Source organism: Coregonus clupeaformis, chromosome 12, assembly GCF_020615455.1.
Source record: "Coregonus clupeaformis isolate EN_2021a chromosome 12, ASM2061545v1, whole genome shotgun sequence".
Taxonomy (NCBI): domain Eukaryota; kingdom Metazoa; phylum Chordata; class Actinopteri; order Salmoniformes; family Salmonidae; genus Coregonus; species Coregonus clupeaformis.
Genome location: NC_059203.1, coordinates 30,852,625 through 30,879,811, shown reverse-complemented (window position 1 = coordinate 30,879,811; position 27,187 = coordinate 30,852,625). Strand labels below are relative to the sequence as shown.

Genomic DNA, 27,187 nt, shown 5'->3' with positions numbered 1-27,187 from the left:
GAAAAACGCATGTCAAAAATGGAACGCCATGAATAGAATAGAAGCCCCTGGAACGCCATGAAGCTCCAACAAACATTCTGCTGGGCCACATCATCGTCTGGAAAACAATCAGTCTGTTTAAGTGACAGAGAGAGAGAGAGCGAGAAGGAGAGTGGGGGAGGGAAAGGGTTCAGTCCGAGGAAAGGGGATGGGACAGGAGGCTTCTATTAAGCACTAGTTGGCCTGGAAACCTGTTTCCGTAAAAGTGCTATCTCCTGCAGCAGTGGGCTATAATCCTAATCTGTAATCAGCGTTGTCAGAGGAGCCAACTGGACATTGGGTCTGGATTGGTCCATCTCTCCTTATAAGTGGATCAGGCGTGTGCATGTTCATCTACAGGTCATAATTTCCACTTATGTATGTATGTATGTATGTATGTATGTACAGTGAGGGGAAAAAAGTATTTGATCCCCTGCTGATTTTGTACGTTTGCCCACTGACAAAGAAATTATCCGTCTATAATTTTAATGGTAGGTTTATTTGAACAGTGAGAGACAGAATAATAACAACAACAAAATCCAGAAAAACGCATGTCAAAAATGTTATAAATTGATTTGCATTTTAATGAGGGAAATAAGTATTTGACCCCCTCTCAATCAGAAAGATTTCTGTCTCCCAGGTGTCTTTTATACAGGTAACGATCTGAGATTAGGAGCACACTCTTAAAGGGAGCTCCTAATCTCAGATTGTTACCTGTATAAAAGACACCTGTCCACAGAAGCAATCAATCAATCAGATTCCAAACTCTCCACCATGGCCAAGACCAAAGAGCTCTCCAAGGATGTCAGGGACAAGATTGTAGACCTACACAAGGCTGGAATGGGCTACAAGACCATCGCCAAGCAGCTTGGTGAGAAGGTGACAACAGTTGGTGCGATTATTCGCAAATGGAAGAAACACAAAATAACTGTCAATCTCCCTCAGCCTGGGGCTCCATGCAAGATCTCACCTCGTGGAGTTGCAATGATCATGAGAACGGTGAGGAATCAGCCCAGAACTACACGGGAGGATCTTGTCAATTATCTCAAGGCAGCTGGGTCCATAGTCACCAAGAAAACAATTGGTAACACACTACGCCGTGAAGGACTGAAATCCTGCAGCGCCCGCAAGGTCCCCCTGCTCAAGAAAGCACATATACAGGGCCGTCTGAAATTTGCCAATGAACATCTGAATGATTCAGAGGAGAACTGGGTGAAAGTGTTGTGGTCAGATGAGACCAAAATCGAGGTCTTTGGCATCAATTCAATTCGCCGTGTTTGGAGGAGGAGGAATGCTGCCTATGACCCCAAGAACACCATCCCCACCGTCAAACATGGAGGTGGAAACATAATGCTTTGGGGGTGTTTTTCTGCTAAGGGGACAGGACAACTTCACCGCATCAAAGGGACGATGGACGGGGCCATGTACCGTCAAATCTTGGGTGAGAACCTCCTTCCCTCAGCCAGGGCATTGAAAATGGGTCGTGGATGGGTATTCCAGCATGACAATGACCCAAAACACATGGCCAAGGCAACAAAGGAGTGGCTCAAGAAGAAGCACATTAAGGTCCTGGAGTGGCCTAGCCAGTCTCCAGACCTTAATCCCATAGAAAATCTGTGGAGGGAGCTGAAGGTTCGAGTTGCCAAACGTCAGCCTCGAAACCTTAATGACTTGGAGAAGATCTGCAATGAGTAGTGGAACAAAATCCCTCCTGAGATGTGTGCAAACCTGGTGGCCAACTACAAGAAACGTCTGACCTCTGTGATTGCAGTGTTTTGCCAACAAGTACTAAGTCATGTTTTGCAGAGGGGTCAAATACATATTTCCTTAATTAAAGTGCAAATCAATTTATAACATTTTTGACATGCGTTTTTCTGGATTTTTTTGGTTGGTATTCTGTCTCTCACTGTTCAAATAAACATACCATTAAAATTATAGACTGATCATTCAGCAGGGGATCAAATACTTTTTTCCCTCACTGTATACATTTTGAAAATGTTTGTTATTAGCTAGCTAGCTACAGCAGGCCACTGTGTGTAGGCTAATGAGCTGCTTGTTAGCTAGCTAGCCAACTTTACATACTCTAGCTAGTTAACTTCATATTAGCTTGTTATTTTAATATAGGCCTGTTTATCATTGTAAATTAAAAACTCATGCTCCAATTGCATTTGAAGATAACAGCAATGGAAGAGGGCGAAACGATGTTCTGCTCCAGCTGTCAGAAAAGGGAGTAGGTGTACTAGTTAGATAGGGTTTTGGGATGACATGAAAATGTTCTCCAGTTTTAGACACTAGAGAGGGAAAACTATGAAGACAGACAGAGATTATGGTCAGGGCTGTCTAATTGTAATAAAGTGAAGCATGTTTCTTTGATGTCTGTCCTCCGATATGGAGAGCTGCGAAAGCCTATCTGCAGATGAAGAGGTCCCAGTGAATGTCCAAAAGACTGCTTGCACGTCCTTTTATGCCATGGGTTGTATGTGTACTTGTGTTAGCAAATGTTATATACAACAATACAGTTAAGTCACACACAATGTAGGCTACAAACGTATTACAACTGCAGCAGGCCAATCCTTCTGCTGGAGGTATGCTGGGTGTGCAGGCTTCTGTTCCAGCCCAGCACTAACACGTGATTCAACTTATCAAACCTAATTAGTTGATAATGTGTATTATTTCTGGCCTGGAATAGAAGTCTGCTCACTCAGTAGATCAGGGAGTGGAGCAAGGTTGGTCACCTCTGCTGTGGACTTTTTTTGTATACATGAAATGATGCTTTAGTAATAATAGCCTACTTTACTAAGATGTCTAACGTTTACAAACAAGTTAGATTATTTGTACATTTTGAAATTATATTTTGATTAATTCAATGTTGTTCATTGAAGTGTTTAATTGTTAACTTAAAAATCATTTTTCAAGATTAATTAGTGTCAGTGTTCATTCATCACAGATCACAATTCTGCAATAAAAAGGTGTGAAGGGGATCTGTCTGTCTGTTTCTGTGTTGCTTTCTCAAATGAACATGACCTTTTTGTCCAGTTGTGAGCTATCCAATTGGTCACTTTGTCTCAGGATATCACATGTGAACCCATTTTCTAGCTTATCATAATGGCATGCATCACCAATGCAGCCATAGGCCTACAGTATGATGGCATTACTGGCCATATGGGCATGCGCAATCAATATGCCCCTTGTCATTGTACATCTGAAGCAGAGAATAGCTAAACACACACATAATTTGCATACCGATGAGCTAGGTATATGTTCTCGATTTAAAATGATACCAGTAGATAATGGCCTCCTGTAGCTCAGTTGGTAGAGCATGGCGCTTGCAACGGCAGGGTTGTGGGTTCGTTTCCCACAGGGGGCCAGTATGAAAAATGTATGCACTCACTAACTGTAAGTCGCTCTGGATAAGAGCGTCTGCTAAATGACTAAAATGTACATGTAAAATAATGTATATGAGGCTAACCATAAACCAGATTTTCTACATGATTTTTGTGACATTTAATTGTTTAGTGCAAATCCAACCCTTGTATTCTAGATACTGTACATGAAAATAAGGAGCTGGCAATTTGTAGGCTAATTTAAAAATGTCAAAAAGGAAAGCGTGGCGTGGGGAGTTGTAATTCTACCTCGTTTATTTGCTGAGAATGATTTTAGAATAGAGACAAAATCAGAAGGTCAATGGCATGGAGGAGGATTGCAGAGATGTTGATGGTGGGTAAAGAGACTTTGCACAACAATGTTTGCAAGTCAAAGCCACAATTTCCTTTACCCCAAGTACCCATTCATGTCCATGTAGGCCTATGTATTTTACAGGAAGTGAGCTATAATCATCTGTCATGACGTAAGTAAAATGAAAAAGCCATAAGCTATAATACACTGCTCAAAAAAATAAAGGGAACACTTAAACAACACAATGTAACTCCAAGTCAATCACACTTCTGTGAAATCAAACTGTCCACTTAGGAAGCAACACTGATTGACAATACATTTCACATGCTGTTGTGCAAATGGAATAGACAACAGGTGGAAATTATAGGCAATTAGCAAGACACCCCCAATAAAGGACTGGTTTTGCAGGTGGTGACCACAGACCACTTCTCAGTTCCTATGCTTCCTGGCTGATGTTTTGGTTACTTTTGAATGCTGGCGGTGCTTTCACTCTAGTGGTAGCATGAGACGGAGTCTACAACCCACACAAGTGGCTCAGGTAGTGCAGCTCATCCAGGATGCCACATGAATGCGAGCTGTGGCAAGAAAGTTTGCTGTGTCTGTCAGCGTAGTGTCCAGAGCATGGAGGCGCTACCAGGAGACAGGCCAGTACATCAGGAGACGTGGAGGAGGCCGTAGGAGGGCAACAACCCAGCAGCAGGACTGCTACCTCCGCCTTTGTGCAAGGAGGAGCAGGAGGAGCACTGCCAGAGCCCTGCAAAATGACCTCCAGCAGGCCACAAATGTGCATGTGTCTGCTCAAACGGTCAGAAACAGACTCCATGAGGGTGGTATGAGGGCCCGACGTCCACAGGTGGGGGTTGTGCTTACAGCCCAACACCGTGCAGGACGTTTGGCATTTGCCAGAGAACACCAAGATTGGCAAATTCACCACTGGCACCCTGTGCTCTTCACAGATGAACGCAGGTTCACACTGAGCACGTGACAGAGTCTGGAGACGCCGTGGAGAACGTTCTGCTGCCTTCAACATCCTCCAGCATGACCGGTTTGGCTGTGGGTGAGTCATGGTGTGGGGTGGCATTTCTTTTGGGGGCCGCACAGCCCTCCATTTGCTCGCCAGAGGTAGCCTGACTGCCATTAGGTACCGAGATGAGATCCTCAGACCCCTTGTGAGACCATATGCTGGTGCGGTTGGCCCTGGGTTCCTCCTAATGCAAGACAATGCTAGACCTCATGTGGCTGGAGTGTGTCAGCAGTTCCTGCAAGAGGAAGGCATTGATGCTATGGACTGGCCCGCCCGTCCCCCAGACCTGAATCCAATTGAGCACATCTGGGACATCATGTCTCGCTCCATCCACCAACGCCACGTTGCACCACAGACTGTCCAGGAGTTGGCGGATGCTTTAGTCCAGGTCTGGGAGGAGATCCCTCAGGAGACCATCTGCCACCTCATCAGGAGCATGCCCAGGCGTTGTAGGGAGGTCATACAGGCACGTGGAGGCCACCCACACTACTGAGCCTCATTTTGACTTGTTTTAAGGACATTACATCAAAGTTGGATCTGCCTGTAGTGTGGTTTTCCACTTTAACTTTGAGGGTGACTCCAAATCCAGACCTCCATGGGTTGATAAATTTGATTTCCATTGATAATTTTTGTGTGATTTTGTTGTCAGCACATTCAACTATGTAAAGAAAAAAGTATTTAATAAGATTATTTCATTCATTCAGATCTAGGATGTGTTATTTTAGTGTTCCCTTTATTTGTTTGAGCAGTGTATATGAGAATCATAATGTTAAGATACCATAATCCAATTGGTAGCCTATTACATGGAAAATGCATGCTTAGTGTATAATTTACAATGTTATGTGTGTTACAGCTGATTTTATATCCTTTGGTGGGCAAATTTCACAATTTAATTTACTCAACACATTCACAAATGGTGGTTTTGATCACAGCTAGCAGGCAGCACAAACAAACATTGTTGTGCAAATATCTCTTCACCCACCAGGCGCATATGTGTGGATTATTTTAGGTTTGTAGGCTAGGCTACCTATTTAATTTATGGATCAAGCCTTAGCAGTCATTCTGATCTCCTTCCCAATGATCAGTGCTTTAGTTTATTATGTTGCTGTCCAGCAGAATTTGCGATGCACCCGACTGTCCACGTTTTTCTGTGCAATAGCGTTTTAATTGAACATTTGAAAGGTTTGTGTGTAGCCTACTAGTCTATGTGAATTAGTTTGTATATGTTACAGCACTTTGGTTTCACTAATAAATATGTTTAACTGGAACCAAATTATCTGTTTCTGTCTTCGGTCCTTAAATAGGATAGATGGGCTAGGGTATATGTAATATCTGCCTCTAACCAGCCTGAGTAGGCCTATTCTATTCAGTTTAGAGAAATTAATTGAATTAGAAATGAGCTATTATCAGGCTGGTTAATGCGATTCATGTCTGTTGAATTTTGAGAAATCCACCGGCACTCGGCCCTGCCCTACCTACTGAGCCAGTCAGGAGCTGCTACTGTGTTGCGGCTGTGGCATACTGCATACTTTTTACTAAACTGTACATGCTAAATAGTATGCGACGAAGAGTACTTAGTGTGCAGTTTAAGTATGTAGTACGCTAGTATGGGTATTCGGACACTGCCTCTCCCTCATTCAGGGTACTTTTAACTTCTACTGCAGTTCCCTCCCGACCACTGGATGGCCTAGTAACAGGCAAGAGTGCACAGTCAAGTTCCAATATGCACACTAGCACACCCCTTCGAATGCATTCCCAATATGTTGCTTCATTCTGAATGGTATTTGAGTTTGGATATTGGAGCAGAGCATGTGAATGGCTGGCTATGAGCTGATGTGTCATTGCATATTCCCGTGTGGCTCAGTTGATAGAGCATGGCGCTTGCAACTGATTTGATTCCCATAGGGGACCAGTATGGAAAAAAAGTATGAAAATGTATGCACTCACTACTGTAAGTCGCTCTAGATAAGAGCGTCTGCTAAATGACTCAAATGTAAAATGTTCTCCTCACCCCTTTGGCACAGAGGACTGACACTTTTATAGGCCTCCACACGAATGCTTAGGTCTACAACAAGAAATGTCAAAACCCCAGCCTCCTTATTGCACAACCCGTTGCAATCTGTTTCCTTCATGTTCTGAGGCCTCAGAACTACCAGAAATAATAACTGGAGGCTGGCCTTAACCTAAAGAGACTCTGCGTCTTTGCTGGTAGGTGTACTAGTACAGAACCTTCCCCACAAAAACATTGTTGAAACGCCTTCTGCTGGAAATCAAACGGAAATTGATATTTTGAGCATTGCTGTTGTCCGGCATGAAGACTGACTTTGGATGCTGAGGTTTTTTACTTTTCCCTCAACCTTTGGGCAGTTGGTTGGTTGTTAGGCTGCTATATATTTCCCCTAAAAGAGAGTATCTAGCTGTAGTTGAATAAACACCTGGCTCTGCTGTATCCAGAATCAAATCCACTGGAATGTTTACAGTGTCTCGGAGTCAGTCAGCAAACCCCTCTGCTTCGGTAGCCCTGTCGTTATCCAGCATGCTAATGATGCTAACGCCAACTCCAGCCAAAGTGGATCCAGTGCCCAGCCCAGCTGTCACCATTGTCTGTCTTTTGGTATCCATGATTCCTTGGGCCATGGGATACTCCATCTCAGCCACTCCATACCGATGAGGGAGTGTGTTATGTCATTAAATTACTTGGTCACTGAACTCAAGCACACTTGGAATGAACCTTGAGACCGACAGAACAGCAGCCCAGGTGAAGGAAGGGTTAATTTAATTACCACTCTCACACCACTCCCTCTATGTGCATGGCACTCTGATATGGTCTCTTTCTTTTCTACCCTCCCCTCCACCCTCCCTCTTTCACAACTTTCCCTCTCACTGACACAACTTTTTCATGTTTTTCTCAGGCTTTCTTGTAATGTGTTGGCTCTACTTGCCTAGTTTGTAAACCGTTCTTTGCAGCAGTCGTGTGAGTGTGAACAAACTCTTACCTCAGCCTTCAGAGAGCCAAGAAGACTGAAACTTCAAATTGGCATAGCTAGGGGTAAACCTAATCCTCCCGCTGCCACCAAAAGTGACGCCTCCCCTCCTGCCCTTTCCTCCTCCTTCCTCCCATCTCAGTCTCTCATTACTAGTCTCTGGTGTTAAGGGTGGCAGTTCCTGCCTGTCAGCCAGTGTGTTTGGGTTGCTCTCTTCCACAGTCTTCCTTTGCATTCCTCTCTTCGTCCTCCCGGGGTGTGTATGTACTAGTCTTCTTTATCGCCTCGGGTATGTTGTTTCCACTAATGTTTCCTGTATTTCTCACCTTTTGTCATCATCAGTTATGTTTAGTGTGACTGTATTCTTGACTTCTTGAAGTGTAGGTGCGTACATACGTCGTTCACAGTTCATTTATGGATTGTGCTTGTTTGTTTTTCTGTTTAATATTGATGACTGAAGTCAAGTCCATTGGAGAGTAGAGTAGGGAATGTATTCGTAGTGCAGGAGAGGGTCTTTATTGAACACAGTTTCACACACTTGTGAAATCAGAGGCAACTACTTAAGAGCTTAAGAGAAGTCATCTCAGTATAAGGAACATGGGTGTGTAACAGAAATGGTGGTTCATATAGATTTAGGTGTAGATGATGTCACCTTCCTCGTTCTCTTCTTGCCCACCAACTGGGTGGCTAACTGGCTAGCCGTTTTGTTTACCCAGATAGAATGGCTGCATTTAGAGTGGGAAATTGGGGTTGGGTGTTTCTTATGGGAAGAACATGATCTAGCTTTACCACTTGTATCAAAGGTGGAAAGCAACAATTGGTTGACAGTGAGTGATTACAACCTGGCCAGAGAAAGCTTTAGTAGACTAACTCCATAGATTAAAGTATACGTACTTAAAATGATTTTTAAGGGTTTCTAATTAGGCACATTTTATAAACCGCTTACTAATAGTGTATATACATAGTTTAAAAATTATACATTTTACTGTAAAGTGTTACCAAAGCTTTTATGTCTCGCTGCGGTCTACTTCACACCAATTAACAGTGAAACTCTGGGAGCAATAGAGCAGTGTACAGCAGGGTAAACGAGTAACCAAAGGTGTGGTGACAGTGCAGATGATTCAGTGAAGTGAATTACTACCCTGCTGCACCTCCTAAAATGTCAAAATGTTACATCTGGCTGTGTTTGGACATGTTGGGAAAGTGCCTGAACATCAAGCTGTCAAGGGTACTTATTGATGACTAGGAGGAGGATGTTGACAAGGATGATGATGGGATCACAGGTCATACCATGATAATATAAAATAAACCTGCACAACAAATTTGTTTGAAATTACAGTAGACTAGTGGCGGGCTTGTGTTGTCCGTCATTGTAATACATGAGATGATGAGAAGTCTAGGAATAACCTACTTTTTAAAATTAAAACTTCTCCTTGAGAGATGCAATCAAATAAGCAAGGTGATTGCCCTATGTTCAGGTTGTCAATCTTGTCAGTGATTTTCTGTTTACACCAGGTCAACTTTTGACAGCTCTGCTTTTGATTTATAAGGCCAGATACATCAGTCTACCAGGCCAGATACATCAGTCTACCAGGCCAGATACATCAGTCTACCAGGCCAGATACATCAGTCTACCAGGCCAGATACATCAGTCTACCAGGCCAGATACATCAGTCTACCAGGCCAGATACATCAGTCTACCAGGCCAGATACATCAGTCTACCAGGCCAGATACATCAGTCTACCAGGATAGGAATAAATATTAAAAGGGTCTTACTCTTATATTCCTAGATGCTTTGCTGGCGGACTTGGAGTCGACGACCTCCCACATCTCCAAGCGGCCAGTGTTTCCGCCGGACGAGTCGCCCTACTCTTTCCCCACGGGAGGACAGGCCCCTCCCCCTGTACCACCACCTCCCTCTGCTGAGGCCCTGAACGGAACCTTGCTTGACCCCCTAGATTCCACCCCCTTGTCCACACAGGTACATACACATATATACATATTTGTGTTCCCATACACACGCACAAGGCTGGTGTGGGTTCAGGCTTTTGCTCAAGTTTGTAACAGATCTGATTCAACTAATAAAGGCTTGGTGAAGACTATGATTGGTTGAGCAAAAGCCTGTGCCCACATGACACATTGAGAATAAAGTTGTACACCCCTGACATACACCCATTTACCACATTACCCATCTAGAACACTCCTACTACACTTCTAAAGATGGACCTATCCTTTCTTAGTCCTACAGCCCTGCACAGAAAAGCTTGTGGTCCAGGGACAGCAGTAGCCCCCCCTTACCCCGAAGCGAAGAGGACCACGTCTACAGGTAATAATGATCATCATTAACAATACACTTTGTATGTAGCTACACAGGACAAAATTAACATCATATGTCTGTTACTGATGTGTGTCTCTCTCTGTTGGTTCTTGCAGCTTCCCCAACAAGCAGAAGAGTACGGAGGCTGCCATGAGCTCCTCCCTGGGCTGCAACCTGTCGGAGCTGGACCGGCTGCTTTTAGAGCTCAACGCCGTGCAGCACAACACGCCCTCCTTTCCCACTGAGGGTACGCTACACCATTATGTGTGCATCCCAAATGGCACCCTATTCCCTATTATAGTGCACTGCTTTTGACCAGGGCCCACACGTAGAAAACCCTATTTGGTACATAAAAGCATTTAACAGTCACTGTCTTTTGACCGTTGCAGTTGTTGAAACCTGGCAATATGTAAATGTTTATTTTTATCCTCCTGTGTTGCAGAAGAGTCAGCCCCGCCCCTCCCCTCCAGCAGCACCACCCATTATGTGCAGGCGAACGGGGTTTTGGGGGCCGGCAAGGTGCCTCGCCCCACCATGGAGAAGCCCAAACGCAGTGTGGCCACCAGGGTCATCGAAGACGTGCGCCCCAGCGCCAAGAGCCTCCTGGACAAGCTAGAAAGTTCTGTGCCCTCTCCCATGTAAGGATTAGAGCTGGTCAAAAACGTTGCCATCACCATAAATGGGGGACAATTGACCGCAAAGCAATGGCACTGCACCTCAAGTTCCGGAAGACCGTTTAATCTTACTCACAGATCGTGCTATGTCCTTTTGTGTTTTTCATGTTTGACTTTGGTCATTTTACGCTCATTATTATGACCTAATGTTTGTTTATTTGATCTCTAGCCCTACCCCATTGGTGGAGGAGGAGACGCCCTCCCAGCTGCAGGCCAGAATCTCAGCCTCCTCCGCCACGCGGGAGCTTGACGAGCTCATGGCCTCGCTGTCCGACTTCAAAGTCCAGAGCAACGTGAGTTTTACAGAAAGATTGTTACGAGGGTGGGTGGATGAGAAAGAGACCGGTGAGTGTGGTATTTGGTATTTTTTTAGGATCCCCATTAGCTGTTGCGAAAGCAGCAGCTACTCTTCCTGTGGTCCACAGAAAACATAAAACATGCATTATTCAGAACATCAATAGACAAGAACAGCTCAAGGACAGAACTACATAAATGTTCAAACGGCACACACAGCCTACATATCAATACATGCACACAAAATATCTAGGATGGATGGATGGGGGGTGGGTGTCAGGGTGGGTGGGGTGAAAGATGAGAAAGAGTACTATGCAGGTACAGATTGGGTGAAGTAACTTAGGGTGAAATGTGCATTCAAATAAATATATTGATTAGAAACCGGGTGGTGGAAAGTCAACTGAGGTTGCTTTAAAAAGGTAGGTTGTAAATGTATATTTATTTTTGGCATTGATGTGGGGGTTCTTCACACAGGTAGAATCCTGTGGTCTAGAATGTAATGTACATTGGGTCGGGCAGTTACTATCATTTACCTTATCGATCCCACAATACAACAAGTTATTGTAATACCCAGGTTTCCAACCTTTTTATGTGAGTGAAGTACATGTCGGATATTTTTTTTAAATGACAGGCGTGATGGAAACTGCTAATTTTGTCTGTAAACTTTCCAAATGTCGACAAAACAAAATACGCTTCACAAAGTGGGATCTTTTTGTGTCTGTAAAATGTATTATGCGAGAAATGGTGGTGGAAACACCTTTATGCGCAAATATTGATAGAATAGCATCATACCGAAGTAAAGTGCATTCGGAAAGTATTCAGACCCCTTGACTTTTCCACATTTTGTAACGTTACAGCCTTATTCTAAAATGGATTTAATAGTTTTTTACCCTCATCAATCTACACATAGTACCCCATAATGACAAAGCAAAAACATTTGTATTTTTTGCAAATGTATTCAGGTTGGATGGGGAGCGTCGCTGTGTGCTTAGGGTCGTTGTCCTATTGGAAGGTGAACCTTCACCCCAGTCTGAGGTCCTGAGCGCTCTGGAGCAGGTTTTCATCAAGGATCTCTCTGTACTTTGCTCCGTTCATCTTTCCCTCGATCCTGACTAGTCTCCCAGTCCCTTCCACTGAAAAACATCCCCACAGGATGTTGCTGCCAACACCATGCTTCACCGTAAGGATGGTGCCAGGTTTCCTCCAGGCGTGACGCTTGGCATTCAGGCCAAAGAGTTCAATCTTGGTTTCATCAGACCACATAATCTTGTTTCTCATGGTCTGAGAGTCCGTTAGGTGCCTTTTGGCAAACTCCAAGCGGGCTGTCGTGCTTTTTACTGAGGAGTGGCTTCTGTCTGGCCACTCTACCATAAAGGCCTGATTGGTGGATTTCTGCAGAGATGGTTGTCCTTCTGGAAGGTTCTCCCATCTCCACAGAGGAACTCTAGAGCTCTGTCAGAGTGACAATCGGGTTCTTGGTCACCTCCCTGACCAAGGCCCTTCTCCCCCAATTGCTCAGTTTGGCCGGGCTGCCAGCTCTAGGAAGAGTCTTGGTTAAAAACTTCCTCAAGTTAAGAATAATGGAGGCCACTGTGTTCTTGGGGACCTTCAATGCTGCAGAAATTTTTCGGTACCCTTCCCCAGATCTGTGCTTCGACACAATCCTGTCTCGGAGCTCTATGGACAATTCCTTCGACCTCATGGCTTGGTTTTTGCTCTGACATGCACTGTCAACTGTGGGACCTTTATATAGACAGGTGTGTGCCTTTTCTAAATCATGTCCAATCAATTGAATTTACCACAGATGGACTCCAATCAAGTTGTGGAAACATGTCAAGGATGATCAATGGAAAAAGGATGCACCTTAGCTCAATATTGAGTCTCATAGCAAAAAGGTCTGAATATCTATGTAAATAAGGTATTTCAGTTGCAAAAATGTCTAAACCTATTTTCACTTCATTATGGGGTATTGTGTGTAGACTGAGGAAAAACATTTATTTAATACGTAACGTTACAAAATGTGGGAAAGTCGAGGTCTGAATACTTTCTGAATGCACTGTACATTTGGAGTCACGTGATGATATTTGTGTAGTCCTCCCACTACGACTCAGGAAATCAGGCAGTTTATTGGGCTACAGATGAATTATGATGAACTTCACAGGTTGGTGAAAAGTGCACAGTGATGAGCTTGATGTTCCTTTATAATAAATATTGAGGGTCTTATTCTGGTGACATGATGATTTGACCCTTGGCTGCTGTTTGACAAAAAAAATATCTCTCTTTTCTATAATAATAATCTCATCATGTAGGCTAGCCTACCCACACTGCCAAGACCAGAGTGGGCACATTTGCTATTTAACGCAACAGTTTTTGTGACTAACCAATGAGTTGAAAATGTGATAGAAACACACATTAGATTTTTATTCGGTACATGAAAGCGGAAAGGTACCTTTTGATTATTTTAATTATTTTATTAGCACTACGTCGTCACACGCTGCTTTTTATCCACAACAAGTCAGTTTGGTCGAAACACCACTGGTGGGAAAATGCGTATATTGTCTTTATGCAGATTTTAGAATATTTGCATGAAAGTATGTCTCCAATTTGGATGGAAACATAGCTACTGTGAGGTTTGTAAGTGAGGAATGTGAATTATTTCTATATTCATCACTATGATATATTATGCCACTTTTAACAAGGCTTTGTGGAAATGGTCATGATTGACTTGCCATGATGCATGTCTGCCACTGTGGTAACTTCCCATTCCTACCTCTCCTCAAACCATTTCTCCTTTTATTTTTAATTTTTTTTGTCTCCTATTATTACTGTCTTCCATCTCCAGTCTGGTTCTCAGTTGTCTGTCAATATAGAACCTCTACTGCTCAGTCAAGGATCAGAACCCTCCTCCTTAGACAGTCTGCTGCCCCAGTAGTTGTAACCAGAGACCCAACTGGGCCTGTGGATCTGCAGCTGGAGCCCCCCAGTGACACGTTCCCCTCCTGTAACCCTGTTCCTTTAGAACTCCACATAGATGAAGATGCCTGCTCTGCCCCTACCCTCTCCACCCCCCTTCTCAGCAGCTTCAGCCTCCGTTCTGTTGGCCTTGTCCCAGAGCCTCCAGTACACCCAGATCCACACACAGCTGGGAGTAGAAACTGATCCCAGCGTGAGAACTACACTGACCTCCCACATAGTCCTTCACTGTGGTCTATAGCACCACAAGCCATACTTTGCCAAATAACCTCAATCCTACTGTTGCTCCAGTTGAAAAGTCCCCCAGTCCTGCAGTGGATGCAAAAACCACCAAGACGCGTAATCCAGTAACTTTTGCCAAGACCCCTAGTCCCGTTACTGTTGCCAAGACGCCTAGTCCTGTAACTGTTGCCAAGACGCCTAGTCCTGTAACTGTTGTCAAGACGCCTAGTCCTGTAACTGTTGCCAAGACGCCTAGTCCTGTAACTGTTGCCAAGACGCCTAGTCCTGTAACTGTTGCCAAGACGCCTGGTCCTGTAACTGTTGCCAAGACGCCTGGTCCTGTAACTGTTGCCAAGACGCCTGGTCCTGTAACTGTTGCCAAGACGCCTGGTCCTGTAACTGTTGCCAAGACGCCTGGTCCTGTAACTGTTGCCAAGACGCCTGGTCCTGTAACTGTTGCCAAGACGCCTGGTCCTGTAACTGTTGCCAAGATGCCTAGTCCTGTAACTGTTGCCAAGACGCCTAGTCCTGTTCCGGTTGCCAAGAGCCCCAGTCCTCTTCCGGTTGCCAAGAGTCCCACTCCTAAAATGAACACCCTTCCTCCCTTAGCCCCCGTTGCTCCATCTTCCCCACCGAAGGAGAACCAGTCAAACACACCTGCTGCTCAGCCCCCAGAGCACACTACTGCATGTACTGAGTTGGGGATAATGTGTAAATGTCGGGAGTCCTTGCTGGAGGACTCCCTCAACAGATTGCTGTACTTCGAGTTGACTCAACCAGAGGGAGAAGTGGAGCATGCCAAGGAGACCCATCAGGACAAAGAGGAGCTTTATGCCATTGCAGGAGACGAGTAAAGAACTAGGGAGGAAGGGATTTACCCAGGACACATCACGCCTCTGGACAGGCGCGAGGGGACGATGACTCCCCTTGCCGAGGCCAGCTGGATAGACATCTGTTTGACCCCATCAACTTGCCCAGGTACCCCAGACACCAACCTGGACCTGCCCCTGAACCAGCCTTCGGCCGTGGAGAAGTTGTCCGTGTCGGGCCAAGTACGACGCTCTCTTCCAGCAGGCCACCCATCCGCAACAACGTTCTCCAAAATAAGCTGGCACGCACAAGAGTCTGAGGGCTCTAAGGCACCAAATGTTTTTTTATTTTATTAGGCCAAGTTTTGAGACCAAATCCCCACTGTGACATATTCTTCCCCGTGTATCCTTAAATTATCACAAATATACAATTGTGGTGGTATATTTGTGATATGGTGCCATTGGCTTTTCTATCAGATGATTGCTCATTCTAGCCTGGTGGAATCGGTATGATCGCTGCATTCGCCATTCTTTTTTCACTTCACTTATCAGTATGGGATTTCTCATCATTGAAACTGTTTGAGTCTGTAATGAGGAGCATTATTCAAAATGAACTTGTCAGCGATTGGATCACCTTCAATCAATCAGAGGACGGCCTTATTTTGTCCTAAACCCACCCACTTCTTATTCAAAACACCCATCTATTGGATTTAGCCAGACTGATAAGTGAAGTGAAATAGAATGGTGAAAGCTGTGATCAGGCTTTTTCCACCATCATTCAAGTTCCATCTAGCTCTTTAACAGTATGTCACTGTGCTATTTTCATGTTGAAGTGATTGAGATGGGCTCTTATTTTGGGAGAGCAGCTCACGTGAACACAACATGAGGACACCAGAAGAGGCTGGTGGGAGGAGTTATAGGAGGATGGGCTCATTGTAATGGCTGGAATGGAATTTATGGAAGGGTATCAAACAAATGGAAACCACATGTTTGACTCCGTTTTATTTATTTCATTCCAGCCATTACAATGAGCTCGTCCTGCTATAGCTCCTACCACGAGCCTCCACTGGAGGACACATAAGGACATAATATAGGAATATATTGGGCATCTGATCAAAGTTTTACCGTCTTGCTTTACCTGAGATGTGATGCATGGAGTGTTTGTTTTACGCCTTGTGGAGAATGTTGACTATTGTGAACTGCACAAGGATAAAAGTCAGCGCAAAAGTCAAGAGGGTTGACTGCCTTCCATGGTCCATGTTGAAATTTCAACTGTGCTTTGTTTACGGCTATATTGCATGTCTCAACTTGCATTTATGACTGTGTGCATAGCTTTGTGAGGATTCGTTTGAGCTTGTCACTTGCACAATCAAGTGTGATGCAAACCTTCACTGCACAGCTGTGTGTAGCTTGCCACCTCCTGTGTAAATATGCTAGATTATACACTATATATAGAAAAGTATGTGGACACCCCTTCAAATTTGTGGATTCGGCTATTTCAGCCACACCAGTTGCTGACAGGTGTATAAAATCGAGCATACGGCCGTGCAATCTACATTACATTACATTTACATTTACGTCATTTAGCAGACGCTCTTATCCAGAGCGACTTACAAATTGGTGCATTCACCTTATAGCCAGTGGGATAACCACTTTACAATATATATATATATTGTTTCTTTGTGGTGGGGTAAGGGGGGGTAGAAGGATTAGTTTATCCTATCCCAGGTATTCCTTAAAGAGGTGGGGTTTCAAGTGTCTCCGGAAGGTGGTCAGTGACTCCACTGTCCTGGCGTCGTGAGGGAGCTTGTTCCACCATTGGGGTGCCAGAGCAGCGAACAGTTTTGACTGGGCTGAGCGGGAACTGTGCTTCCGCAGAGGTAGGGGGGCCAGCAGGCCAGAGGTGGATGAACGCAATGCCCTCGTTTGGGTGTAGGGACTGATGAGAGCCTGAAGGTACGGAGGTATCTACATAGACAAACATTGGCAGTAGAATGACGTTACTGAAGAGCTTAGTGACTTTCAACATGGCATAGTCATAGGATGCCACCTTTCCAACACGTCAGTTCGTCAGCTTTCTGCCCTGCTAGAGCTGCCCCGGTCAACTGTAAGTGCTGTTATTGTGAAGTGGAAACGTCTAGGCGCAACAACGGCTCAGCCACGAAGTGGTAGGCCACACAAGCTCACTGAACGGAACCACACAAGCTCACTGAACGGAACCACAGAAGCGTGTAGCGAGTAAAAATGGTCTGTCCTCGGTTGCAACACTCACTACCGAGTTCCAAACTGCTCTGGAAGCAACGTCAACACAATAACTGTTCGTCGGGAACTTCATGAAATGGGTTTCCATGGCCGAGCAGCCGCACACAAGCCTAAGATCACCATGCGCAATGCCAAACGTCAGCTAGAGTGGTGTAAATCTTGCCGCTATTGGACTCTGGAGTAGTGGAAACGCGTTCTCTGGAGTGATGAATCACGCTTCACCATCTGGCAGTCCGACGGACGAATCTGGGTTTGGCAGATGCCAGGAGAACCCCACCTGCCCGATTACATAGTGCCAACTGTAAAGTTTGGTGGAGGAGGAATAATGGTCTGGGGCTGTTTGTCGTGGTTTGGGCTAGGCCCCTTAGTTCCAGTGAAGGGAAATCTTAATGCTACAGCATACTATTCTGTGCTTCCAACTTTGTGGCATCAGTTTGTGGAAGGCCCTTTCCTGTTTCAGCATGACAATTTCCCTGTGCACAAAGCAAGGTCCATACAGAAATGGTTTGTCGAGTTCGGTGTGGAAGAACTTGACTGGCCTGAACAGAACCCTGACATTTACATTTTACATTTTAGTCATTTAGCAGAGCAATTACAGGAGCAATTAGGGTTAAGTGCCTTGCTCAAGGGCACATCGACAGATTTTTCACCTAGTAGGCTCGGGGATTAGAACCAGCAACCTTTCGGTTACTGGCACAACGCTCTTAACCACTAAGCTACCTGCCGCCCCAACCCCATCGAACACCTTTGGGTTGAATTGGAACGCCGACTGCGAGCCAGGCCTAATCGCCCACGTCAGTGCCCGACCTCACTAATGCTATTGTGGCTGAATGGAAGCAAGTCCCTGCAGCAATGTTCCAACATCTAGTGGAAAACCCAGAAGAGTGGAGGCTGTTATAGCAGCAAAGGGGGGACCAACTCCATATTAATGCCCATGATTTTGAAATTAGATGTTCACCAAGCAGGTGTCCACATACTTTTGGTGATGTAGTGTATCTCTCCTAGTATATAATATATGCCATTTAGCAGAGAAGGTCCTGCTACAGAGGACCTCCTCAAGTAGGTGATTTTCTGAAGACTCAATCTAGAAATCAATCTTATTTGGGGTAATGAATCACCATACATGTACACAAACACACTTGGTGTAAATGGAGAATAAGAGAGGACCTAGTACCGCTTCTTCCAGGTGATGTGGAGAAGGTCTGTATCTGCACGATGTGGTCTCACTACTGGTGTCCCCCAGGGCTAGGTAGTTGGTCCTCTCTTGTTTCCCTTGTACACACACAAACACACATTCTCTGTGCACATGTTTGGGTGGAAGGGGGGAAAACCTAAAACATGCAAGTGGAGTAGAGAGGGTTTATCTAGGCCTGTGGAACCATGTTTCAGGAGCTACTTTTATGGACATTAGCAGGACTTGAGCTGCTTCTCTACAGTGACATTACTGCAAGAGTCAAAGACTGTCGGTTTTGCTGCTTGCATTTTACGTCCGCCTGTGTATTGCATTAGATTTTCTAGTTTATGTTTTGCACATTGTGTAGGTTTTTGCGTTCAGAAGAATGGCCATTTGCTACATGTTCAATCAGCCAGCATGCTCACATACTGCAGCCTAGCAGGTGTGAAATGGACTGCCTCGGAAAAGAGTGGAATGGAGTCGAGTGGAGTGCCCTTTGACTTTCACGATCTGCCTATTGATGCAAAGGGACCTTGCTTGAAGGACTGTGCTTCCTGGTGTTTTTCGTTTCTGGCTCCACAGCACCCCGGACATGTCTGTCATCATGGGGGTATGGGGAAGCAACACCCAGCACCCGGGGCCTCACCGGTGGTGGACAAGGTACAGAGAGGTGGCCGGAGCCAGTGATAAGTCATCTCATGGGCTACATTTGGACCTGCTAGAGAAATACAGCACCTTCCAGTAGTTTGTTTCTTGATTAGTGCTGTTATTCTAGACTAACGTTACCAAGGCCATTTTCTATTCCACACATATGGACAATGACTAGCAAACAGTTTCTCAACCGTATTCTTCTATAACCACCTGTTGAGAAATCATGTTTTCTTTGCACCACCTGAGGCTTTCTATTTCCTGTGGTTTCATTTGACTCATCTTTGACGTCTCTCTCTTCCTGCTCTCTGTCTCTTCCCACACCCAGATCATCATTCCGCCTGACTCGCCTGTCCCTCAGAGAAAAGTCATCCCCCCTCCGCAGTCCTCTCCGGTGCACAAAAAGACACCCCCTGTCAAGCAGACCCCTCCGACCCTGCCTCCTCCCCCGCCTCCTCCCAGGGAGCCCACCCCTCCCCCACCACGCACCCCTATCCCCCCACCTGTGGAGTGTCAGCCCACCCCTCCCTAGACGTCAATCCACAGAGAGCCCACCCCTCCACCTAGGAAACGTACCCCTGCCCCACCCAAAACCCCCAGCCCCCCGCTCAAGCTTGTCACCCCGCTCCCTCCCCCCAAGGTCTTTGTGTCTGTTGGCTGCCACACCGAATATGATCCCATCTTCCCACCAATGGAGGCATGGGACACTCAATCCACATTGTTCGTCTTTCCTTCTCTGTTTTCTCTTTTCTATTTCTCCCTTTCTCTTTGTCCTATTCTGCCTCTCATTTTTCTTTTCTCTATCTCCTGGTTTATATTTCAGTCGTTTGTGTCAGTGGACATGTGTTGTAAAAACCAAATCTCTCGTGTGTGTGTGTGTGTGTGTGTGTGTGTGTGTGCGTGTGTGTCTAGAAAACAGATGTATTTTGGGCCCTATCTCTAGCCACTGCTGCACCAAGAGTCTAGGAGTGGGGTTGTGATGATGTAGGAACTCTTTAAGGATGTGTGAAATCCATTCTGTAGAGATTACGAGCATGACACCAGGCTGGCGACTGAACCGTCTCGGTTTTTGGAGAATGACTTCTGGTGGCGCCAACTTGGTCCATGCCATGCTTTGAGAGCAGCATCGGGGACTTCATGGCCCTCTCATCGGTGTTTGACACACTGTCTTGGCTCCAGTCATGGCGCTGGAATGGTTGGCTTGCAATGCCACCAAAACCTAATCTGGAGCATGACAGCACAGTTCCCACCTCCAAGAGGACTTCCCGCAATGGTGCTCCACCATAAGCATTGCAAACCTGACTTTTGACTATTTAACTTAACAAGCCTTTTTAATCAAGGCCAAACAGATCTGAACAGGTTGAAATAACTTGACTCATGAATTAGGTGACTGCATAGTCTTCTGTTAAGATACTGCTATGATATGCCACTACGACTCTTGATATATTTTCTAGTCTGTCCCAATTCGTTCCATCCCCGTTCCCCTTTAACAAACACAGCAAGGCCAGAAGCAAAGTTGGTATTTGATTTAACAAAGGTCTGTTGATTACTGAGGGTTGCCTTTTGTTAGAGTGAAGTCTGCCTATGTGTGACCATTTTCCCTGGTGTTTGCGTTTGTAACGGACAGGCTATTTTTTCCCTCTGTGGAATGAGACTGGGTAAGAAATCTCCAATGACCACACCATTCGAGAAGTGTAGTTCCCTCCCACCTTGCTTCTGCCCATCAACAGCACACATTGTCACACACATACTATCAATGGGCTCTATAGGTAGCCGATAAGCAGAGTTACTCTTGGAGACAGTAGTCAGATTGAAGTGTCTCAGAGTCGGACTGCCGTGCTCTATGTTATGAAGGCTTTATGTGATGAATCTTACATGTTCATTCTAGTCTGGAATGCAATGCCAGTGGCATTTTCCATTTCAGTCATTAAAAACACTGATTTCTGTGGGATGTCACGTAAACCCGGTGGGGGGGGGGTGATCTGTTTCGCCAAGAATAATTACTGCCATGTCTATGGAGACACACATTCAATTCAATATAAAATAATAATAACCCCGAGGGGAAATTACTTCATAGGGGCAATTACGTTCAGATGTAATCAGGGTAGTTGTTGAAGAGAGACTCTTCTACGTATTAATTAGGTTTTATGTGATAAATTGAGCATAACATGAATTGGAAGGGAGCTCTATTTGGGGAACTGTATTGTGTGCGTGTGTGATTCTGTATGCGTGTGTGGTTGTCTATGTGAGTTTCTGTGCATCTGTTTCTTTATTTGACATGTCTTTCTGTGTGTGACCCATCCACAGATCCTGGCCCAGGGGAAGAGCACACCCACGGCTCCCCCCAAACAGGCCAACAAGCTGGACAACATGCTGGGCAGCCTCCAGTCAGACCTCCATAAACTGGGCGTCCAGACTGTGGCCAAGGGAGTGTGTGGGGCCTGCAACAAGCCCATCGTTGGACAGGTAACTTTATACACACAGGAAGACGCACATAAACACACACACAAATACAGAGAGGCCACATTCATGCAGAACACATACAGGCTGCATGCACACACTCACTCACACGCACACAGACACACACACTCACATTCAACTTTACTGAGCTTATTAAATACATTTTCTGGTCCCTATTTAATGAATTCCATGTATCTGGGGTTGTTTCTTTCCTTTTGGATATCCTAAGTCCATGTAGGTGTGAATAATGTGGTCATGGTTAGATTGGTTAACTCACCCTGTTGTCCTGAGCTGCTTGCATGGTTTGCATTCTCCCATATAATCCATTTGAGCTCCTAATGGAAATGAAGTGAAGTACAACCACCATAGAAAGGTCAATGTCCACACTGAGGGCTGAATCTGAACTGGAGAAATGCACTGTTAGCCGGTGTAAATCAATCATGCATTGATGTCAATGGGACATTGGCATGGGAAACTGAGTTCAGGTCATACGTACATCTCGGGTTAGGATTCACCCCTGGGCCCATACTCGTAAAAACTCTCATAGTAGGAGTGCTGATCTAGGATCAGTGTTTCCTTTTAGAACATAATGATTAAGATTACATGGACAGGGGGACCTGATCCTAGATCAACACTCCTACTCCGAGACGGTTTATTAATACAAGCCCAGATTCACAAAATCCTGTATTTCAGTTCAGGTTGGGCTGCTAGATTAGATTGTAAGTGTCTGTCTTGTGCCCTCTCCTCCCTGTGCCCAGGTGGTGACCGCCATGGGGCGCACATGGCACCCAGAGCACTTTGTGTGTACCCACTGTCAAGAGGAGATCGGCTCCAGAAACTTCTTTGAGCGGGACGGAGCGCCCTACTGTGAGAAGGACTACCACGACCTCTTCTCCCCACGCTGCCACTACTGTAATGGACCTATCCTGGACGTTAGTATTACACACACACACACACACACTATGCCACAGACCAAGCTTTGAGCCATCTTCTCCACACACCATCTCTGTTTTTCATTAGTGTGTCCTGTCTCACTCCACACGTCAACACTCACTCATATCCTTGCACTGACACGCTGCACACATGAACACGCATGCGAGCGAACGAGCGTGCTCACACACACACTGCCTAGGGTGAGGCACCACAGCAGAAAGGAGGGAAGAGGAGAGCGACTGAACTTTAGCCTCAGGATAGGCCAGATGAGTCTCAGTGGCAACAAGCTTCCTCATTGGTCCTGTGTGGTGTATTCATATCACTCCCTTTCTTTCTATTACTCTCTCTCTTCTGACATGCTACTCTGTCCTCACTAGACACACGGCTCTATGCTACTCTGTCCTCACTAGACACACGGCTCTATGCTACTCTGTCCTCACTAGACACACGGCTCTATGCTACTCTGTCCTCACTAGACACACGGCTCTATGCTACTCTGTCCTCACTAGACACACGGCTCTATGCTACTCTGTCCTCACTAGACACACGGCTCTATGCTACTCTGTCCTCACTAGACACACGGCTCTATGCTACTCTGTCCTCACTAGACACACGGCTCTATGCTACTCTGTCCTCTGCAGTGCTGCCATCTGCTGGCTATAGACAAAATGGGCAAAATACCTAAAAATATGATATTATGAATTCCATATGCTAACTGCATTTGTCCCCTACAGAAAGTGGTGACGGCGCTGGACAGGAACTGGCATCCAGAACACTTCTTCTGTGCTCAGTGTGGAGCTTTCTTTGGCCCAGAGGGTAAGCTACCCCCCTTTATCGCTCTCCTTTCTCTCTCCCTTTATCTCTTCTCTATTCTTGTCTATCCCTTCTCTCTCTGTCCTCTTCTCTCTCTATCTGTCCTCTTCTCTCTATCTCTCTCTCTCTCTCTCTCTCTCTCTCTCTCTCTTCTTTCCCTTCTCTCTCTGTCCTCTTCTCTCTCTCTCTCTATCTCTCTCTCTCTCTCTCTCTCTCTCTCTCTCTCTCTCTCTCTCTTTCCCTTCTCTCTCTGTCCTCTTCTCTCTCTCTCTCTGTCCTCTTCTCTCTCTCTCTCTCTCTCTCTGTCCTCTTCTCTCTCTGTCCTCTCCTCTTCTGTCTCTGTCCTCTCCTCAAGACGAGAGAGAGAGCTAAAGGCAGTGTCCTCTGCTCCTCCCTACAGGCTTCCATGAGAAGGATGGGAAGGCATATTGTCGGAAGGACTACTTTGACATGTTTGCGCCCAAGTGTGGAGGCTGTACCCGCGCCATCCTGGAGAACTACATATCAGCCCTCAACTCCCTCTGGCACCCCGAGTGCTTTGTCTGCAGGGTAAGTGGGTGTGTGCTGTGGTGCTATTCTAAGCTTATTATCCCTCATTTACATATGGTGAGACATACAGTTCTTGAAACAGATTATTTTTGTTGTTGCCTCCAGCACCTTCACCAAATCGGTTTTGGGTGCAATAGATTCTACCTATTCTAATCAGTTCTTTAGGTATTTCCAAAAACAGTATAGAAAGCCTTGATTGCCTCAGCCATTTTGTGAAAACCTCCTTCTCTTCTCTTCCCACCTCTCTGTGCATTACAGGAGTGCTTCACCCCCTTTGTGAACGGGAGCTTCTTTGAGCACGAGGGTCAGCCCTACTGTGAGGGCCACTACCATGAGCGCCGCGGATCCCTCTGCTCGGGCTGCCAGAAGCCCATCACAGGCCGCTGCATCACGGCCATGGCCAAGAAGTTCCACCCCGAGCACTTTGTCTGTGCCTTCTGCCTCAAGCAGCTCAATAAGGGCACCTTCAAGGAGCAGAATGACAAGCCCTACTGCCAGGGCTGCTTCATCAAGCTCTTCAGCTAGGGAGCTAGCCTCCCCCAGCCTGTGTGTGTGCGTATCCGTGTGTGCGTGCTGTGTTCCAATTCTCTACTGTTCTGCCCTAAGTGTGCACTTGCTCACTTCCCTTAATGAATTTAAAAGGAAATAACAGTTGTAAGAAATATGGTGGAAACTCCAGGCCAATCCTATCCAATGCTTTTTAAATGTGTGGGAAGGAGTACACAGGTGCACACTTCAAAGACAAAGAAGAGAATCAGGACAACAGGTGAGTGTGTTTCTCAAAAGGTGTAGGCTGGAATAGAAGGCTGTCAGTGGCTATGATGATGAAGAGGAAGCAGAGTTGTTCCTTACTGTGCATGTAGCTGAGATGAGCCTGGCCATTAGAAAAACCACAGCTCTCCCTACAGGTGCCTATTTGGAGGAGTTGGAGTAATCAGTCCAACATTTATTTTTGTAGTTGTAAAACACTGTCGGTGCAATTGCAAATACATACCTATAAACTGTCTCTCGATCTAAAACGCACCGACAGATTTTAAACTCGGAGAAGAGGAAAAGCTTTCGCCTCTCCCTCCTTCCTTTCTCTTCTCTAAGACCAATTCAAACACTTGGTGCTCACTCTCAACTCAATCATAGATCCCTCTCTACGACCCTCATGGGGGCATTTTACAGCCTGGTACGGCCAAGATATCAGGGTCCTATTTTTGTACACTTTTCCTATGGAAACTTTCATATACTTACGAGGACGGCTCAGCAACACAGATTTAGTAGATCCATATTCCTTTTCCTAATTTGTTTAACTCTCAAATTAGTTTGTCCAAAATAATACACACATTGTTTTAGAGGCACACACACACTCCAGACTACTGCTCTTTTTGTGCTATGGACTCTCCATTTCTATTTTTAGTACATCAGTCTTTGCTTCACCGATTCTCATATGAATTCTCATTCATGTGAATCTGATTTCAAAAGAACGTACATTTGAATATTGTCTTGCCCTTTATGTGGACAGAGGGTGGGGGTGTTTGGGTGAGTTTTGGGTACCGCACCTCTTTTGATCTCGTAGGAACTCTGCTCATCCCTCTCTTTCCATTAGCTTTGGGTAGGGAGGCATCTCTTACTTAGCCTGGCAACCAAACAGAGCACAGTGTTCTCCAGTCTGGTGTAACCAGGCAAGGCTTCTCTCTTTCTATGAGGAAAATACTGGAGCATGTTGATTTGAAACAGCACACACATTTATCCAAGTCTTAAAATGAATTAATTCAGAGTGAATGGGGAGTGCATTTCTTGGGGCAATGTTTTGGTGTAAATTTAGCTACTGACAATGTGTGTGTTTTCCCACAGTTACTTAAAGACAAAGTAATACAGATAGGCTTGGTCCTTTTAATGTATTTGCTGCCAATTGCTAATACAATCACAAAATTTGAGCAAAATTTGGTTTAGTGACATGGCGTAGTGTTGTCACTCTTTAGCTCACACTGATATGCAAAGAGCTGGCTCTATGGGCATAGATATGGACCCTAATAAATAAATAAATAAATAAATATATATATATATATATATATATATATATATATATATATATATATATATATATATATATATATATATATATATATATATATATTATATATATACACGCATACCGCACGCGTAGTTGGGTTTCAGGCAACAGGGCCATTTCTAATGGACTTGAGAGCCATGTCATCCCCAAAACCTTTTGCGAACAACCCTGGGTTCCTGTGATGTCCTCAGTCACATGGTAATCTGGACACACACTGATCTGGAATCAGTACCTGGACTGATTACCAAATGGCACCCTATTCCCAATAAAGTGTACTGCTTTTGACCAGGGCCCATAGGGCTCTGGTCAAAATAAGTGCACTATATAGGTATATGGGGACCATTTGGGACGCACCCCTATCAGGGTAGGAGAGTAACTGATCAGTTGCATTACCAGTAAAACTATTGTAAAAAGCCACAAGTTTAAGCTTGTTTCACCTGAGTGAGTCTGAGCACAGGTCTGAGACTACTATGATGATACACCAAATGCATCTGATGGATCCTTTTTGTCTACTTCTAATGCCTCTTAAAGGCCTAGTGCAGTCAAAAACGTGATTTTCTTCTGTTTTATATATTTTTCCACACTGAGGTTGGAATAATACTGTGATACCTTTTTAGGGTACAAAACATCTCTGTCAATACCAGCTAGTTTTCAGTTTTCCCCTCCCTACTCAGACCACTCCCTAACAGTCCTAGGAAAATTCTTGCTTGAGAAATTGCTCTTTGCTAAGAAGCTATTTTGGTTTATTTTTGATCATTTGAATTGAAAACAATCACAATAAGGTATTTAATTGTTACCCCAAAATTATTTGATATTGAGATAACAGCTGCTGCATTGGACCTTTTTTAAGGGGAATGTAATCCAAAAATAGGTGAAAGGAGGCCTAATCAGATTACGTTACGCAGTTTGGGTAATCCAAAAGTTACATTACTGATTACAATTTTGGACATGTAATGGATTACATTTAGAAAGTAACCTACCCAACCCTGACCCCCAGTCAATAATGGCACCTAGATCTCTTTGTTAACTGATCTCAAATCACTGCAATGGGGCAGGTTTGAGCGTTTTGTTTTTTATGTTTGTAATTGATTTACTTATTTAATCATCCACTGTAAAGAAAAGTGACCTTGTAATGTTTCATATTTGAGTCATTGTGAAGAAGGGATTTTAACTTTACACATTTTTTTGCTAATTCATTTTAAATGGTTTCCACACCAGTTGTGATCCCTTGGCACATTGGGTGTGGTGTGTGTGTGTATATATATATATATATATATATTTCATTTTCATTTCTA

At 44.9% G+C, this 27,187-nt stretch overlaps 1 protein-coding gene across 3 annotated transcripts in view; it reads left to right on the top strand.

Annotated features, from left to right (window-relative positions):
- LOC121577764 (paxillin-like) overlaps positions 1-25,843 on the top strand; it is a 56,820-nt gene extending 30,977 nt beyond the window's left edge. Inside the window, exons 1-11 of one of the 3 annotated variants that reach the window (XM_045224057.1) lie at positions 7,900-7,957; positions 9,493-9,683; positions 9,943-10,028; positions 10,136-10,266; positions 10,462-10,657; positions 10,863-10,986; positions 21,383-21,541; positions 22,294-22,467; positions 23,203-23,284; positions 23,682-23,830; positions 24,089-25,843. In XM_045224057.1, coding sequence (XP_045079992.1) covers positions 10,170-10,266; positions 10,462-10,657; positions 10,863-10,986; positions 21,383-21,541; positions 22,294-22,467; positions 23,203-23,284; positions 23,682-23,830; positions 24,089-24,355 — 1,248 coding nt within the window. In that variant the 5' untranslated portion in view covers positions 7,900-7,957; positions 9,493-9,683; positions 9,943-10,028; positions 10,136-10,169 and the 3' untranslated portion in view covers positions 24,356-25,843. Of the gene's footprint in view, positions 1-7,899; positions 7,991-9,492; positions 9,684-9,942; positions 10,029-10,135; positions 10,267-10,461; positions 10,658-10,862; positions 10,987-21,382; positions 21,542-22,293; positions 22,468-23,202; positions 23,285-23,681; positions 23,831-24,088 lie in introns of those variants that run through there. The other 2 variants (XM_045224056.1, XM_045224055.1) reach the window with 2 other exon arrangements.
- Positions 25,844-27,187: the final 1,344 nt, after the last annotated feature.